Here is a 19,348-nt window from a genome sequence, read left to right as displayed (position 1 = left end):
AAAGAAAAGGCTAGAGAAAGCAAAAGGCAAATGGGCAGATGAACTTCCTCACGTCTTATGGGCTTACCGCACCACACCTCGGCGATCAACTGGAGAAACACCATTCTCCTTAGCCTATGGAATGGAAGCAGTGATCCCACTAGAAGTTGGCCTCCCCACAATTCGAAGCGAAAATTTTGATCCAAACTTAAATGGAGAAGCCATAGCCTTACAACTCGACCTTGCAGAAGAAAGAAGAGAAAGAGCACTAGTCCACATCGCCTCATACCAACGAGAGTTAATCAGAAAATACAGCAAAAAGGTGCATCCAAGACAATTCAAGATTGGGGATTGGGTACTATGCAAAGTAATGGGAAATACCTTGATCCCAGGAGACGGCAAGTTAGGCCCAAATTGGGAAGGTCCTTATAAGGTGGTTGGGTTAGCAGGCAAAGGGGCATACCACCTAGAAGACAAGGATGGCAAGGCAATCCCTAGGCCATGGAATACGGCCAATCTCAAGTTATTTTACTTTTAGCCTTTCTTTTTCAAAACATATGTAATTCCTTTTTCCTTCAATAAAACAAGCAATTCTTTTTTAGCTCAAGTTATTCTTTGTAAGAGTTTGCCTCAGTATAGACTAAGTATATTGCAAACATTTTATTCTAAGTTAGCTGGAAAAACTAACTTAGAGGTTGGCTGGAATAAACCAACACTTGTTACTCTTCAGCCGAAGTAAGTGCATGGCTGAAGAATGGTTGGCTGGAATAAACCAACACTTGTTACTCTTCAGCCGAAGTAAGTGCAAGGCTGAAGAGTGGTTGGCTGGAATAAACCAACACTTGTTACTCTTCAGCCGAAGTAAGTGCAAGGCTGAAGAGTGGTTGGCTGGAATAAACCAACACTTGTTACTCTTCAGCCGAAGTAAGTGCAAGGCTAAAGAGTGGTTGGCTGGAATAAACCAACACTTGTTACTCTTCAGCCGAAGTAAGTGCAAGGCTGAAGAGTGGTTGGCTGGAATAAACCAACATTTGTTACTCTTCAGCCGAAGTAAGTGCATGGCTGAAGAGTGGTTGGCTGGAATAAACCAACACTTGTTACTCTTCAGCCGAAGTAAGGGTATGGCTGAAGAGTGGTTGGCTGGAATAAACCAACACTTGTTACTCTTCAGCCGAAGTAAGTACATGGCTGAAGAGTGGTTGGCCGGAATAAACCAACACTTTGTACTCCTCAGCCGAAGTAAGCATATCGGCTATGGAGTGGTTGGCTGACAAGTATAGTTTAACCATCTAAAACCGAAATAACAGTTGGAGTAATAGAAGACATTACAAAGCACAGACATACATATCAAAACCGAAGTTAGAGTTCAAGCAAATTTCCATTTAATTAAAGATCAAAATAAGTACAAAACAAGGATCGAAGCCTAGTTACAAAGACGAAATAAGAAAAGAAAAAAAGTACAAAGTCAAGAAAAGAGTTCTTGTATTTCAGCGTCAAAGGCCGCATCACCATCAACTTGAAAACCGGTTTCAAGGGGAAGATCACGCTCGGTCGCCGGGTTAGTTTCGGTTGGAACCACGGTGTCACTTGGTTGTTCAATAGGTGGGTCCTCTACCATGGGCTTCAACCGAAGTGATGGGCTTACACCAACAACCGGAATGTCTTCAGGAGCAGAGGAGTCATCAGTGTCTGAGTCCTCCAGAAACTCTTGTTGCAAGGCGTCTGCATACGCCGCAAGGGACTTCGGTATAAAGTAAGCTGGAGGGTCGAAGACCTCGGTCTGTTGATCATGACCGAGCTTCTCCACAGCCGCCCTCCAGCCGCACTTGAAGAAAAGCTCCTTGGCGGCGTCGCATTGTTTGACATAGGCATCTTCTGCCTCCTTGTAACCTCGCTTGTACCCCTCCTTTTCGGCCGCCTCCACCCTCTCTTTTAGTTCGCTTATTTCGGTATCTTTTCTCTTCTCAAGCTTCAACAACTCCCGCAGATACTTGTCCTTCATAACGATGGCTGCTTTCTGCTTCTCCGCTTCAGCCGAGCTAACCAGATCGGCAAGTCGACCGTTCTCTGCTTGAAGCTCGGTCATTTTCCTTTCGGCCTCCTCTAGTTCGGCCGCCTTTGCTTCGGCTTCCGCCATCGCCTGCCTTGTGGTTTTGCGGAGTTCTTGGACTTTCTTATAAGTGATGTTGTTCTTCTGCAAGGCCTGACAAAACGAAGACTTATCTTAAGCCGAAGTAAAAGTTGGAAACTTCAAACAAGAAAAATGGACAGAGCTACTTACCAAAATCATGGACTTGGATGCAGACCGAATTGACTTCATTTCGTTGTTCAATTGCTTTAAGTGGTGCTCCATATCCTTGGGGAGGCACACACTTTTGGCCAGGTTGAAGGCCAATTGGTGATCTTTATCAGCCACGACCGAGTCAGTAGCTTTGATGTCTCGGTCGTTAAAGGTCAGCGGCGGAGCCCACTTCGGAGATTCGGCTCGATCAGTTTGCTCCGGTTGGGGGGATGGTTGAGGACTTTGGGGGATGGATTCAACCTCATCGACAAGTTGCTGTTCGGTCGATGTAGATCGGGCGCGCTTGGAAGGGCGAGATGTAGAAGGCCGTTGAGAGGGGAGGGCCACAACGGCAGGCTGCGCCTCAATGGTTGGTGGTACTTCAGCTCTGGTGGTTGCGGTCAGAAGGGCCCTAACTCTGCTTTTCTTTGCCATCTCCTCTTCAGCAGTTAATGGGACAAGTCGTATTTCGGGCAAGGTTGGGTCCGGTTCTGGTGCTTCCTCAAGAAGGAAATCGGTTACCCTTGCTTTTCGGCGACCGCTATACCGATAGGTCGGCTCAAAGTTTAGAAGCTTAGCTCAACTCCTTTCTTGGCACCGTAGTGCGGCTCGCAAAATTGCAAGGTTGGGGTAGCTATATAGGGAACGGAGGTGGGCAAAATCTGCAAAAAAGAGGAGTGTTAGTTCGGTCAATAGACTAAAAACCGAGATAACATACAAGGTAGAAGACCGAAGTAAAAATTACCAGGCTCTCCCTTTTTCCAATTTATAGGTCGACCAGGAATTTGGGCTTGAAAATCCTCAAAGTTCCCAGAAACCCAGAAGAAATCATCATCGTTAAGATCTTTGTCCGGTGTGTGTTTAACTATCTTCTCTCGGCGGCGGCGAATCCTAAGGTAATAGACCCACCCAGCATCTTTTGAGCCGATGGAGTATTGGTGGAAAATTTCGGCCAGGCCAAGGTTCAGTCCGGTTTGGTGGTTCAGTGCGACTATCCCCATTATAATACGGTATGTATTGGTGGACAGTTGGGTGGGGCATAATCTAGTCTGCCTAAGGAATTCGCAGATCAACGGTTGGACCGGAAACCGTAGTCCGGTTTCTATTATGGATTGAAGGGTAAAAGGGACGAAGCCTTCATTTTCCCAAGGAATAACATCTTTTTTGGCCAACGTCAGGTGGACGTCATCAGGAATTTGGTAATCTTTCCTAAATTCGGCCAGGCCACCAGGGGTCTCAACTAGATACCTATACTTACCCATCTGATGAATAATTTACCTATAACTTATATCGGTGCAAAAATCGTGCTCAGTAGCTCGGTTGAGTGCACGCAGGAGTGCCTGGGTAACCTAAGCCTGCAAAGTAAAAAACAGAGGGGGTTAAAGCACTGATCAATGGACCGTGCTACAAGTTAAAAGCAAGGTATAAGAGCCCTACTTCGGCCTAAAAAAGCTGGTTCTATCTCGGTTCATCGAAAGGTTTGGTAGCTCGGTTTGGGCAGGTTGCTCGGTAAACCGGTTTAACGTCTAGGGGCAGCTTTCTGAGTTCGGTCTAAAAAACTAAGAAAGCTGGTTTAGCCCCAAGGCCTAAATCGGTTGCAGTATAAATCAAGTTACTTCGGTTAAGCCTCTAGGGGCGGCTTTCTGAGTTCGGTTTAGGAACTAAGAAAGCTTGCTTGGTCCCAGAAGCTTAGTTCGGTTGAAAACCGAGGTTCCTAGTTTGGTATATTCAGACTTCGTTCGGTGATCTTATTTCGGCTAAAAGTAAAATCAGAAGGTTATTTTTTGAAGCTACTGATTGTCTCTACAAGTTCTAGTTCGGCTATTGACTGAAGTGATCTACCAATATTGGACAAACAGTATCCTAGTTCGGTTGCTATATAATTTTGGATCTAAGACTGGTTTTTCTACATAATAGTTCATACACACATGAAGTTCTACTGGTTTTTTCATAAAAATACGGAAGCAAAAGCAGCAAATGGAAGAAAGTGTTGGCAAAAAACATACAAAACAAGATATACAGTTGCACAAAACGAATGAAAAAGCAAAAACATGAAGGGAAAGTGGATTTGCTTACCAGAATTGAATAAGGGGGGACTGGAGATGAAGACTGTCGCAGTAAAGAAAGAGCACGAACAGCAAGAACACAGAGAGAGAAGATGAAGAAATGACAAAGGTGAAGGGACCTAGCCTCAAAGGCGTGTTTTTGTTAGAAAGCCCAAAATTTGGGCGGGACTGTTCAAAATTCACGAAGTACGAAAGACGGCGTGACAGCCGTCCTCAGCCTATCAGAATCTGCCACGTGACATTGGAATGGGAAGCGTTACAGTCGCTGTGATTGAAGAGACGTTTTGACCGAACAGAGTGAAGCCCGACGTAAAATTAGCTCGACTGGAAAAGCTAAGGGGTTTTTTAGTTCGGCTGGAGAGGCTTAATCTTCAGCTCGGTTGGTAGACTGGTAATCCCAATCACGCTGTGCAGATGGAATTAAGGGGCAATTGAGAGGGTAATTTTTGGAGAAAATTGGACCGGGCTGTAAGATGGACTTTATGGCCCAAAGTATGAAGAAACTCAGTAAAAGGCCGTAATAACATTCCGGCCCAGAAGAAACATAGTTACTCCGGCCCGGAAGAGGTATAGTTACTTCGGTTAGGAGAGGTGTAATTACTTCGGCCCAAGATGGTGTAAAGCTACTCCGGTCTGAAGGTAACTTGGTGTTAGTCCGGTCACACAGTTAGTCCGGTTGCGGTGTATTATTGTTAGATCGGTCGAAGCTTGCTACTCAGAAGCTTGGTCGCAGCACACCATGGTTGAACGGGAGAAAATCGAACTAAGGATAGTTCGGCCTACTCTGTGGCTCAGCATAGCCAGTGTTATTTCGGTCACATAGAAGTTCGGCCGTGATAAAAACCATCCCACTTGGTTTAAGCAGTGGGGGAGGGTGTAAAAGGATAAGCATTATCCTTAGGAATATGAATCCTAGGAGGACTCTGCATGGAGGAATAAAAGTCCTACTAGGATTAGGCCACTCGAAACCTATAAAAGCTCACAAGCACCACCTTGGAGGAGGTAATTGAACATAATTCTTTCTGAGAGCATAAAACTTTGTCTATTTGTCAAGCTTACTGACTTAGGCATCGGAGAGGTTTCCGGCACACACCCGCTGGCTAGCTTACGTTTGTGTTTTCAGGTGATAAAGCGACGTCGTACGGAGGAGCGTGGACTTGGTCAACAGGATTATACGAGGAGAATTATTTCCTCCCCGTACATTAATTGTAAATTATGAATATTCACATTATATTTTAATATGAATTTTATTTTTTTGAAGATTAATTGTATGTTTCTTGTTTATTGAACATTCACACTGTACCTTGTTATGTGTCTTATTTTTTCAAAAATTAATTATACATTGATAGTCGTACTAGCACAAACATAATATGCATATAAAGATGTGAGTGTTCACATTAATTCTATAATATAAATTGGTAGTCACACGCAATATTAATTTTTACACACTCATGTAACATTGAGCGTGCATATAATTGCATGAGAAAATATTATTTATCAGTATATATTTATAATGTAAAAATTTATATCAATATTTAATGAGATATTTTTAAAAAATACTAGATTTAAAATTTAAAAAATGTGAGAGATTTTTTCCAACATCCATTTTCAATTCTTCCCCTTCAACATAAAATTCTCCAAAAATACTTTCCGTACTTTTCCCGCCCTCCCGCCCCGCAGTTGAAATTCTTGAGAGAGAGAGAGAAAACAGATAATAATATACAAAAGTCTTTGTAGTAGACACTAGACAGGACAGTAGTGAGAGAGAGAGGGAGTGAGAGAGAGAAAGAGATGTGAGGAGCTCATTGAGCTCACCTCGTCTTCTTCGAGCTTCTCTGGACACAATAATGGACACACCAGAGAAGACCCAGATCGCCACTCCAATCTCTTCTAAATTCGAGGTCTGTCTCTTGAAAAAAACCCCTAGTTTTCCTCTCTTCTCTTGAGTCTGAGCATTTTGCTACTTCCCTTTGTTTTAACCCTATTACTTTGTTGTTGCTTTCGTACATGTTTGAATTCATCAATTCTTCGCAGAAAGATTGGTTGTGTTGTTGACTTGTCTCTTGAATGTATGTTGTTAACGCTCTCTTTATGCCTATTTTCGGTTAATTTTAGTAGTTCCATGAATTCTAATGGGCAAATTATACCCGTAGTTCAATTTGGTTACTTTAGTTCTGGTTGCATCAATTTTAGCTTGAATTTTTGATATTGTGTCAGATTTAATCTAATTGATAATGTCACTTTAGAAATTGGACTGAAATCAAAGGGTAATTTAAACTTTTTAAAGTGGTTGACGTCCAATTTGAAATGGTTCATATGTTGAATTTCTTAACTTGTGTGTTATCAATTGGACTGAATTGACATAATGTGAAGGGATATAATTGGATCTACAATGACCAAATTGACACAATAAACCAATTACAGGGATTGCAAGTATGAATTACCCAATTTTTAATTGACTTGCTTAGCATCCACATTTTGCCCATTGTATGAGAAACTGAAGTTCAAACTTTAGTAGTGATATTTGAAAATTATCCTGTACCTTTCTTTTTGCCAGTGTTTGTTTATTTTTGGTTGATTTGCATGATGTGGGAAAATGCTATCCGAATTGGTTAAATTGTCTTGATTCATCATTCAGACTGGTTTGGGAAAGGGATTTTTTTTTAATTGACAGGACAAGAATGGGCATTTTCCTTCGAAACGAATTGTGGTTAACCTCATAATTTGAAATAGAAGGGATGGGCCCCCACAAAATTTGGGGTATGAGTTCAAGATGCATAGCAGATAATTTTGATAATCATTTATGTTGGTGTTTGTGAAAATTTGGCTTTCATTGCTCAAGATGATTTTTTCTCTTTTGATGCCATATAAATAATCCTCATTGACATCCAGGATTCACCCGTTTTTAGTTACATCAACAGTCTTTCGCCCATTAAGCCAGTGAAGTCCATACACACCACACAGACGTTCAACTCCCCCATTTTTGCGTCTCCTCCATCGGTGTTTGCTTCTCCACACATTAGTTCTCACAAGGAAACTAGATCTTTTAAAAGGTAAAATTCATTATCTCAATTTGCCATTTAATCAAATTAGGAGTTGCACCAATTATAATTCATGAATGTCTTGTTTTGTGTTTCGTGCTTTTCATTGCCAGGAATTGCTTAACAGATCCATCAAGACCTGAATTCTCTAACTGTGAAAATGAGGACAATCCAAGTGAAGGTATTTTGGGTGCAGATAAACAATCTGATCTGTGCACTAAACAACTGAGATATCTTAGTCCTGGGAGTTCATCCGGAGAGATTCCAATTGGAGCATACAATGAAAGCTCAAAATTAGCTATAGCATTGCCAAAATCATTAAAATATGTTTGTGGGACCTCTGATGTTAACACCTTGCCAGACAACAATTCTAAAGCAGAAAATGTGCCTGAGATGGCTAGCACACCGTCATCACTTAATAAATTTGCTACAGATGGCTCGAAAGAGAGATTCTGTTCAATTGAAAGTGAAATAAAATTGGGAAAGATTGGTCAGATTGAGCAAAACAAAGAAAAATTGGGATGTGATTGGGAGAAACTGGTTTCAGATGCTGCTGATCTGTTAATCTTTGATTCGTTCATCATCGAGGAGACTTCTGATGGGCAGGTTGTCAAAACACTGAATTCTGAGACAACTTCTTGTGCCTCAACTGTTCTCGAGCTCCCACAAGATAACAATGATAGTTTGCAGAAAACACATGCTGTGGGTTCTTGCAAAGAGCATGACATGGAATCACATGTGTCCCTATCAGGAGAAGCTGCAAAGCTGAAGGAAACAAATCAAGCTCCAGAAAATTTTTCTAGCACTCTTCTCAATGCCTCAAATCCTGAAGTGAATGATGACAAGGATAAGTGCATTCATTCTGGCTGCAAAGTAAAGTATTAAGATTACTTTTTCTCTTGAACTGTGGGAACTTTTGCCTCATGAATCACATGAATCTTTGAGTTTGTTTATTCTTCAATTCTTGTTTCAGAATTTTCGTCTGTTCCTGAAAATTCATCGTGCATTATTTAATGCAGGTAGATGATATTTGCATTCCATGACCACTTCTAAAAGATGAATGTGTTTTGATGTGCATAGTATCATACACGAGGATCCTCCAACATGCCAGACATGTAAATCATGTTTGTGAAATGTGTCCATGAACTTAAAATTTGAATACATAGACAATAGAAGACATTTAATGGACATGTCATGTACATTTAATTTTTTCGATACTGAAATGAGAATGTAATTCTGAAGAATATGTTAGAATGATATATGATTATTTGGGTTATTATTTTGTAATTATTTTATACCTTAGGGCTTCCTTGTAATTATTAATCTTCATTAATATAAATAGGGGATGATATCCTAATCATTCCCTAATCTTGTATTCTCTAAAAACATCATAGTATCAGAGCCTAACCCTAAACCCATTTACCTATACTGTTCCTATTACCCACCGGAGTCACTAGTCACCAGCCACCAGCCGGAGACAGGTCCTCTCTGTCAGTTAGCTCAAGCCAACTCATCCGTAAGGGACTTCGGCTCAACCCAACTCAAGCCGACTTATCCTTGAGGGGTTTCAGCTCCACCCAAGTGTTTTTGGGTGGGTTGATGACAGTCTAGGGTTTCGGCTCACCCTTGTTGGTCGAACACAGCGACGACGATCATTGCCTAGGGCTCGAAACTTACCTGAGCGGGCAAAAACGACGAGGAAGATGTACTGAGAGCAGTAGAAGACTGGCGGTCCAGTAATTGACGCAGAACATTCTCAAGCTCATGAGTAGTCATGCCAGAGAGACTATCAAAAGCCTGGCCAACCGAAGCAGAAGTAGAATCAAGTGTATCAACGGCACTAGACTAATGAGCCTGGGGATAGGAGCCATGTCCTCTAGACTGGCCTGACCGACCTCCTTTAGAACTGGACTTGTCACCTCGACCCCCGGATGGAGTCCCATGAAGCTTCCAATACGTCTTACGAGTATGCGGCGGCTTCTTACAGTAATCACAGAATACAGACTCCTTGGCAGTAGACGGAGAGATGGGAGTCAGGTTGAGGCCATCGCTAGAGGTAGATAGTAATGCTGAGCGGTTAGTATATACAGGGGACATCATAGCAGACCGGCGACTCCCCTCATTCTGTACATAGGCAAATGCCTCCTGAAGTGAAGGAAGAGTGTCCATACTCAGAACCCTACTTCGAACCGGATCATACTCCACATTGAGACCGGCCAGAAACTTGAAGACCCTTTCCTGTGCAATGAACTTCTTGTACCCGATGGAATCAGCAATGCAAACAAGCTTATAGTCCTGGAGGTGATCAAGGCATTTCTAGCTGTTGGTGAGGAAGGTGAAGTATTAAAGAATCGTCTGCTCTCCCTGAACAGAGCTTTTAATAAAGCAGCGTAACTTAAATGCCTGGGAGAAATTCCCTTTGTGGGAATAGGTGGTAGCCACAGCATCCTAAACATCTTGGGCAGTCTTCATAGATAAGTAGCCCTCGCTAATGTCTAGTACCATCGAATGAATAAGCCAACCCATAATCAAAGAGTTGGTAATCTCCCATTGGTCATAACTCGGGTCAGTTGTGTTGGGTGCCTATATCCTGCCATCCACATATCTCATCTTTTCTCTGCTCTTCAAAAAACATAGTCACACTCTGCGATCACGTGAGATAGTTCTGACCATTAAATAGAGAAGTGGTGATTTTAAGACTAGGGTTGGGGTTATCAGTCATAATAGTAGGTATAGGGAAACTCTCACTCCTAGGTGTCGGAAGAGGTAGTGGACACACCGGTGGAATTTGCCATAGATTCTGTACTACCGAACCCGCAATAAAACTAGTGCCAATCACAAACCTAAAAGGTGGTGGTGGGGGGGAAAAACAAACAACTGCCACTACGAAAACATAAAGTACACTACGAAAACATAAAGAATTAAAGACTTATTTTTCTTTTTTTATTTTGTTAATTTTTTTTAAAGAGAAACGAAGAAACAGAGGCGGTGGGTCAAGTTGACAAAACAACGATAGCAGAGGGAGTGAGAGAGAACGAGCCATTGTTTATCTTTAGAATAATCGAACGACAGCCTTTCGTCTTCTCCAAAACAACGAATCACAGCAGATGGAGACAGAGCAAAGGTTGTTGCATAGAGGCTGTCGACTATCATAAACAATGAGTGCTGGTGTGAAGTGATTCCTATGGTGGAGCCAGTTGTTCTTGCACCACCACCTCCTGTTGGGACTGCAGAACCCAATGTCACCAAGGATAAGGAAGGGCAAGTTTATGTCAAGGACAAGGACAGACAAAAAGTTAACTGGATACAAGAGACCACTTCTGCTCCTCCACTGCCATCTCTTGCTTTGGATGAGAGTCTGGGTAACTTTGAATCTCTTGGGTCCATTGATCTTGATGTTCTTATTGCTGAGAGAAAGGGTGTGAGGTCTTGTACTTAACATCTTATCTCAAATTTTGTGTCCTACTCTTATTTGTCGTTCTCATATAGAGCGTTTGTGTCCAATATTTCCTCTGTTAGCATTCTTAACCATTTTTAGAATGCTCTTGCTACCTCTGAGTGGATATTTGCCATGATTGAGGAAATGAAAGCCCTTAGGAAGAATGGTACTTGGGAATTGACTGAGTTACTTAAGGGTAAATGACCTGTGAGATGTAAATAGGTGTATACTGTGAAACACAAAGCGGATGGTTCTATTGAGCGTTACAAGGCTAGACTTGCGGCAAAAGGGTTCACTTAGACGTGTGGCATTAACTATCAGGAGACCTTTGCACCCGTGGCTAAGATGAATTCAATCAGAGTGCTTCTCTTTTTAGCAACTCATCTACATTGGCATCTTCATCAGTTTGATGTAAAGAATGTCTTTCTCCATGGTAACTTTGAAGAAGAGGTATATATGGACATTCCTTCTGATTTTGAGAATCATCAGACAAAAGGCAAAGTATGTAGGCTTCGAAAGTCATTATATGATCTTAAGCAGTCTCTGAGAACTTAGTTTGAGAGATTCACTCAGGCTATGCTTAAATATGGCTTCAAACAAAGTCAGGTAGATCACACCTTGTTTGTGAAACATTCCTCACTTGGTAAGACTACAGCACTCATTGTTTATGTAGATGACATAGTTCTTATGGGTGATGATAGTGAGGAAATTCCTCCGTTGAAGAAATATTTAGCCAGTGAGTTTGAAATCAAAGACTTGGGGTGCTTGAAGTATTTTTTGGGAATTGAAGTTGCTCACTCCAAGGATGGGATATTTATCTCACAAAGGAAGTCTGTGCTTTATCTGTTGAAGGAAATTGGGATGCTTGGCTGCAAGGCCTGCGACATTCCACTGGAGCCCAATCAAAAATTGGGGGATGATGAAGGAGTAGTTGTTGACAGGGGGAGCTATCAGCGATTAGTGGGTAAACTCATTTACCTATCTCACTCTTGTCTTGCTATTGCTGTTGCTGTCAGTGTGGTTTGCCAATTTATGCATGTTCCTCATCACATTCATTTCGAGGCTGTCATGAGAATTTTGAGATACTTAAAGTTTGCTCCTGGTAAGGGTTTTTATTTTTGAAGGTATGATCATCTTCGTGTGGAAGCCTATATAGATACTGATTGGGCTGGATCAGTGACTGATAGGAGATCGACTTTAGGATATTGCACCTTTGTTGGAGGCAACCTAGTTACTTGGAATAGCAAGAAACAGAATGAGGTTGCCAAGCATGAATAATTTCTGTTGAGTTATTTAGATATAGAACAGATTCTTGACACCACAGATAAAACTTTAACGGCTGCTTACTTCATATGTAATTTCAAGTCAAGGTTGGTTAGGGAACCAAGCTCTTGGTCACCTTTTACATGATTTCATGGTTTTGAATGCGGCACATAAGAACTCCACCAACCAATACTAATGATTTGAAAGCTTAAAAAGCCAAAGAGTCTTTTACCTGTAAGTATATTTGTTAAACACTACATGAAGCTCCTCTGTTATACTTTAGTTCATTGCCAGTTAATTGCAAGGTATTCTGTCTTATTTGTATCCACCTTGTTAATCATGATTGTTTGTGTGTGTGTTTTTGTGCTTTCTTGCATGCAAATTGTCCTAACTTTTATTATTCAATATACATCCATTGTGGTAGCAATTGAATTCTTTTAAAAAACGTAAATACATAATTACTAACATGCCACTCCTCTTTTTTGTTGTGTTTAGCCTGGTTTCCCACAGCAGCGTAGTATACGAAGACTAGTTTTTGAGATATCAGGAGTGAATAAAAGGAGATCAATGTACAATTATAATTGTGGCTCTTCAATCTCATTACAAACTGAATCTAACTTTGCCTTAAATGAAATGCAAGTGGTTTCCCCTAGGCCTGAAAAAGGTTATTCATCACCTATGATACCTGGAATTGGTTTGCACTTGAATGCATTTGCGTCCACTTCAAGCAATATTAACCCTGTAAAGCTTGAAACTCTGGCCAGTGGAAGGCAACTGAGAAGAATGCCAAGCTCCAGCTATTCTTCGGATCCTTCAGTATCTGGTCAGGAAGGTCCAAATATGTCCTTGAATCATAACTCTGCAGAAGGAAATTTGAGTTCCTGTGTTAATGAAGTGCAGGTTATGGAAGATGCTGCATCTGCTTTTGGAGTGATTGAAGAGTTTAACCAGAGTAGTCCCAAGAAAAAGAGGCATGTATTTGCACTATTATTGGTGGAATTGCTCTTTTTCAGCCAAATGCATTTACCTTTTCTGACTATGATTTATTTTTTGTATTTTTGGGATGACCTGACATACTGTGCAGGAGCAAGTCGGAACAAGCTGCAGAGAGTGATGCCTGCAAGCGTTGCAACTGTAAGAAGTCAAAATGCTTGAAGCTGTAAGTTCATTTTATTCACTCAAATGTTTTAGTTCTTTTAAAAAAAAGGTCACAAATTGATTGTATTTCACTTCTTGACAACTAATGACTAAGATATGGAATTGTCTTCTACTTCTCATAAGTAGGATTTAGATTTTACCAAAAAGGAAAAAAGTATCAGATTTTTACTTATAAAAAAATCATGATTTTAGGTTTGGTTTTGGTTTGGTCTGGTTTGATGGGACTTAAGGTTTGGTTTGGTCTGGTTTGGTTTGATTTAGTATAGTCATGGAGTATTTCACCAATTTGAGGTTTTTGGCAAGCCTAGGTTAAAAGGTTTTTTATATTGAATATAACATGATAGATTGACCTGTAAAGGGTAGATAGATAGAAAGGATGTGTGGGTTGCTGAGTTACCTTTGCTATGTGGCAAGCCTCATGGGTGCCAAATCACATATATGGGGTTGTTAAAATCAGGATCCTAGATAGGACCTTTGGGAGGGACTTGTGGATCTGATCGTAGAATCGAATTGAGGATGTAAATAAAATGATAAATTATTTGTAATGATAATGTACGTTAAATAATTGGAAAATCACTAAAGAAAAATGATTAATTTGATATAATGCATATTTTATGTTATCATAAATTAGAATAGATGTTTATAGAAAGAATTTATAGTCAAATTTCTTATATAGATATACATATATACATACATATATAAGAAATCAAGGTTGTTAAAATCGGGATCCTAAGTAGGATCGGTGAGAGGGTCTAGTGGATCGGATCGTAGGATCGGATCGAGGATCGTAAGATCCTACTTTCTATTAAAAAAAAAGATAAAAATTAAAATTAAAATGATACATATTAAAAATAAGGTGAAAAATCATAAAATCTACGATCCTACTTGCGATCCTATCTACGATCCTACCTACGATCCTACTTGCGATCCTACCTATGATCCTATACGATCCTACACGATCCTACTTGCGATCCTATTATAACATCGATTCTACAACAATCTGGATCGTTTTGGCAAAGTAGGATCGTACGATCCGGATCGCGATTTTAACAACCATGTAAGAAATAAACTTTGTTATTAGAATTTTACAATTTGCGATTCGATTCATGATTTGATTTGCAATTTTTGCAAAATCTATACAAATCTATGGGTGAATCTATTTTGGAAATGAATCTCTAGTGAATTGCACAATTCATAATTGATTCACGATTCGATTCACTTTTTACAATTCATGCAATTCTTGAAACTATCGAGTCCTATATATTTTTTGCTTTTTATTTCTCAATCTTTTTATTAAAAATGACATAATACAACTTTTAATAGCATTTAGTACCAAAATAACCAATATATGTACATGATTTGTTGTTATTTTAGCGATTGTGGAGTTTTTAATACGATTTAATCAAATTCAATCAGACCCAACATGCTTTTAACCTTTATTCTTATTTTTTTTTCCTTAAATAATCATAATATATCTTCTAAATATGTTTAAGATTAAAGTAACTTACACGATGAATTATCTACTACTATTTTATTAAATTAATTATAGGTGCATATTACATGGGTGAGGTCAATTATACATTTGAAAATGTTTTAGACTTTAAAATAAAAGATCTTAAATAATGGTTTCTTATTATTTGGTCATTGTTACTTGGAAAAAGTATATATGCTTATTGTCTAAATAAATATTAATATCGTTGTCAAATTATTCACTATGCTTGGTTCCATTTTTTTAAAAACAGTTTTCAGAAAATTTTACTTTTTTATTTTTCGTGTTTTTTTGTTTTTACTGAATTTTTAAAATATTTTAAGAATTTTTTTTTTACTTTTTAGACATGCCTAACATAATTATACCTAAAAAATAAAAAATTTGTAAAAAAAATCTATTAAAAATTCACTAAATGCTAAAAATACAAAAAAAATACGAAAATTATGTATATTTTTTGCATTTTTATGTATTTATTAATTTTTTAAAATATTTTTTCACAATTTTTTTACTTTTTAGATACATCTACGTAAGGTGCATCTAAAAAAGTAAAAAAAATGTTTAAAATGTTAAAAATATTCACTAAAAACAAAAAAATACAAAAACCAAAAAACTTAATTTTCAAAAAACTTAATCCAAAAAACTCAAACCAAACACACTGATTGTTATTTTGGGAAATTGAATGTCTTTGTTTACTGTCTTTATTAAGAATGGTTGATAAGAAATATCTAAAAAAGAGAAAAGGTAAGATGATAATCTAACATAGGAACCTTTGTTAATGTCTTATCTATTAAACTACATGATCATCATTCAAAACAACATTTTCATTGATTGAAGTCTAAATATTTCATATTCATAAAATATATTTAACATCCAAGTGTGTAGATATATTTTTTCAAGTAATTTAGAAAAAGTGACCGAATCCTTACGATTCGCGATTCAATTCAATTCACGATTCGGTATGAAACCATTTCGATTTACGATTCAAATTCCAATTTGACAACTATGGAAATAAATAATAAGATTTTTTTTTGATAGATTAGGATCGTAGTAGAATTGGGATTGTAGTGCGATTTTACACGATTTTATGACTAGGATCGTAGTCACATAAGATCCTACTAAATTTAAAATCCTAGTGCAATTCAGATCGTTTAGCCTAACTAGAGTCGTAGGATCTTAAGATCCTACTATCCGGATTGGGATTTTGACATGCATATACCTCAAGCTTATTACGCTTTACATGGCAGACCTTCATGGTGAGTGAATCAAGTAAAAAATATAAGGAGCCTAGAGGCATGGCCCACAGCACCACTCGGTAGTGTCATGGCTCAGCACTATACAGCTTGATTGGACAAATTCTTGCCAGACCATGACCCCTCATACGGTTATAAGGTATATTGAGAAATGGCCAGGAGTAGCACCTTGCTAAACCAGTGCACCTTTGCTCGGCCACTCCCATTCGACAATAGCATAGCTTGGCTCCTAATTCAGCTATGTCACTCATATGTCATTTCCATCTAGTTGGGACTGATACATATTACTATCACTATTGCCACCACTTTGGCATCCTAGGTTGGGACTAAGGCCTCCACTACTTGGGATCAATGGAAGATTGTGACTTAGAGGCTACGATTAAGAGCTCACCAAGGTTGCTTGGTTCATCCCTCCTGAGAGAACAACCTGCTCTTGACCGGTCTTAGAGAGTGGTATTGACCCAAACACCAAACACCTTAGAAGAGGTATCATATCTAACACTGCAACTCCCATAATATGACTCCTAAGGTCTAAATCATGGGACACAGATACCTCCACTTTGTCGGGCCAAGGGAAGTCAACAATCGGTCATCTACTATCTACTACTATTATAAAAGTGTGAAGAGCTTGCCATGTTTTCTACTTTTTTAAATCCCAATTTTACCCTCTCAAATTTATTTTATTTTTTAAAAGTCATGAAGAGTCCTATATAAACCAACTATCTCTTAATTTTTAGAGTTAAACACTGAAAAACAATATATTTGCTTCTAAGAGTCTTATATAAATATAAACAAACAGTCTCCCCTTTTATAAAAAAAAGAAGCCATCTTCTTATTTTTTACATTGATGATGATTGAAAAATAAAAAATAATTACTCTTTCCTATTTCCTGTGTCTTCTTCTATACTAATATACATAATATTTACAATTGTCCATCATGGATCAAATCATTGTGAATAATTTTTGTTTAATCTTAAAGTTGTATGCATTCGTTCGAATCTAGATAGAGGAAAGCGCATGCGTTTTTAAAACAAAGATTTGTGTTGCATCTAAAATTCTTAGGTTATCTTCATACACTTCCTTTTTGTTTAAATTATATTTTATGAATTATAATATTTTACTTGTACTTTAATAACAAATGTATGATGCCAAAATTCTAAATAAGAACCACTTTCGTTGGTTTTATTTTTTAAATCTGTTTTTCAGTTTTTCATATTTTCTCAGTTTTGGTGATTAAAGATACTGGAATTTCTTCGTATTTTATATTTAAATTGTACTTTTATATGAAAATCTAATATCTAATAATCTAAATAGAATTTAAAAGTAAAATATTGGTAAGAAAATTTATAAATTCAAATATGTACTAATTTTTTATTATATATATTTTTTGTCTTTATTATTATTATTATTAGGAAAAATTATTTATAAGTCTTATTTGGAAGACTTATGCCACACGATCCTGGGAAACAACTTGTGTTCCTATAAGTCTTGTGAGAAACTTGTTGACATAGTTACCCACGATATTGTTAGTTAATAACCTAAATAATGGCAGTACCATATATGAGAAATTGAATGTTACTATAAATTATAATCATATCTATATGGTTGTGAATTTGAATTTTAAAATTCACGTTCTATTTGGTGATTACACCTTTGATTAGGCTATTTTCTAAGAAACAAAATATAGGTGATATGTTGTGTCTCATTAGGCTAATGAAAATGGAAGCTTCATTACACTGAATTCATAAGGCCACCATCGAAAGAAAACACTAGTGCGATTCGACGGCCAGGTGTGATGGAACGGTGGGCTTTAGATTGCGTCTCTAGTGAACCGACAACGACTGATGGCCTCGAAACGTAAAAGTGACTTTTTCCCTGTTTTGCAATGTTGATTCGTTTGATTTTGGTAGGCAACCCATAACTAAGGTTTTTGTGAATATGGGATTCTTGACATTTTCCGTTTGCTTTGGTCAAAAGCTCAAACGTGAGTTGTATAATTTGTGTGTTTTATGACCATTTGAGTTTTTGATAGTTTTGGTTTGAAGTCGTCAATATATGTGTGTGGGTTGTCTATTTGGTGTGTTTTATGAGTTATTTGTTGGTGTTTTCGAATTGGGGTTACGTGGATTGTCAATTTTGTGTGTTTTGTGTGTGATTTGTTGATGTGTGCTCGAATATGGGGTTTATGTCGTGATGTTTAGGTTTGAATGGGGTCCGTAACATGGTTGTCAGACGTGGTTATTTCTTACCCACGCAAACAATGGTAGTTGAATGTTTGATTTTGGGGGTCCACGTTGTGCTACGATGTTGTTTGGTTGTTTGTGTTCAGTAAGAAAAGTAAGTTGCCAAATGTGACTGGTGCCACGTCCCTATTTTGTTTAATTTAAGAATTTTGAATGTGAATTTCTGAAACTGTTTGTTAATTGTCACATTGAGTCGAAAACAATTCACACGTGTGAAATGTGGACGAAATCATAATTTCACGAAATGGCACGATTGAGTATTTTAGTGTCACATTTGTAAATGTGTGGGAATGTGGGTACATTGTAATGTGTTTGTTTTGTGAAATATGCGGTCATGTAAATTTTGTTGTAACGTCAATTATATTATGCATGACGAATAAGACAACTTCAGGTTGTGGTTTGCGTTAGGTAGATTTGTTTTGTGTTTCAATTGTCCTATGTCATATTGTCTTTCATGTTGTCACATTCGTAAAGTGTCACATCCTCATTTTATGTTGTTACATTCGTGTTCGTAGTGTGTTATACATCAATCTTCACATGTCACATTCTCGTTTATATTGTCACATTATTTGATAACTCGGCACGTGCCATGTTATCATATATGTTGTGAACCAACCTCAACGTCAATATGGTTAATGGCAAAGGATTTTGCAAGGGAAAACATGTTTTCCATGTCGATGTCATTACTCATCATGAATTGGTTTTTGTGCCCCGGTAATTTGTAAGATATGGAAACCGATAATGCTGTCACATCTGCCCACCTCCCACATAAATCATGCACCAATTGGGTGTATGTCAATCCATGAACACCCCTGACAACAATGGTGGATGAACCGTACATGCACAATAGCATAATGTCCATAGTCTGTGCATTAATATGAATGAAACAATAAGCGTATCACTACATTCCATAACCGAACAAAGAAGGCATGCGACATATGTGTTTTACAATCAAATGTGAGCACAGTATTGATATGGATGTACTGTTGTAAGGGAATAACGTGACACCGTAAATGTCCCATGTATTAAATCACCATCACCCCCAACCCAGTGTAACTTCAACATCCAACGATAGGATTCAATCCACATTCAATTACAAACCCAATTCCCCAGTAATTTTGCGGAATGTAATGCGACAT

General features: G+C 38.3%; 1 protein-coding gene across 5 annotated transcripts in view; it reads left to right on the top strand.

The window, feature by feature from the left end:
* Window positions 1–5,950: 5,950 nt before the first annotated feature.
* LOC114281517 (protein tesmin/TSO1-like CXC 2) overlaps window positions 5,951–19,348 on the top strand; it is a 34,380-nt gene continuing 20,982 nt past the window's right edge. For 4 of the 5 annotated variants that reach the window (XR_014330271.1, XR_003635937.2, XR_003635938.2 and 1 more), the window contains exons 1-5: window positions 5,981–6,227; window positions 7,219–7,379; window positions 7,481–8,240; window positions 12,565–13,040; window positions 13,154–13,228. Coding sequence is in view for 2 of the 5 variants with exons in the window: in XM_028224005.2 (XP_028079806.2) it covers window positions 6,174–6,227; window positions 7,219–7,379; window positions 7,481–8,240; window positions 12,565–13,040; window positions 13,154–13,228 (1,526 nt within the window). In the remaining 3 variants the exon portion in view is untranslated. Of the gene's footprint in view, window positions 6,228–7,218; window positions 7,380–7,480; window positions 8,241–12,564; window positions 13,041–13,153; window positions 13,229–19,348 lie in introns of all 5 variants that reach the window. The other variant, XM_082869960.1, reaches the window with a different exon arrangement.

Source organism: Camellia sinensis, chromosome 5, assembly GCF_055761805.1.
Source record: "Camellia sinensis isolate YWXY chromosome 5, ASM5576180v1, whole genome shotgun sequence".
Taxonomy (NCBI): domain Eukaryota; kingdom Viridiplantae; phylum Streptophyta; class Magnoliopsida; order Ericales; family Theaceae; genus Camellia; species Camellia sinensis.
This window is presented reverse-complemented; position numbering and strand designations above follow the sequence as displayed.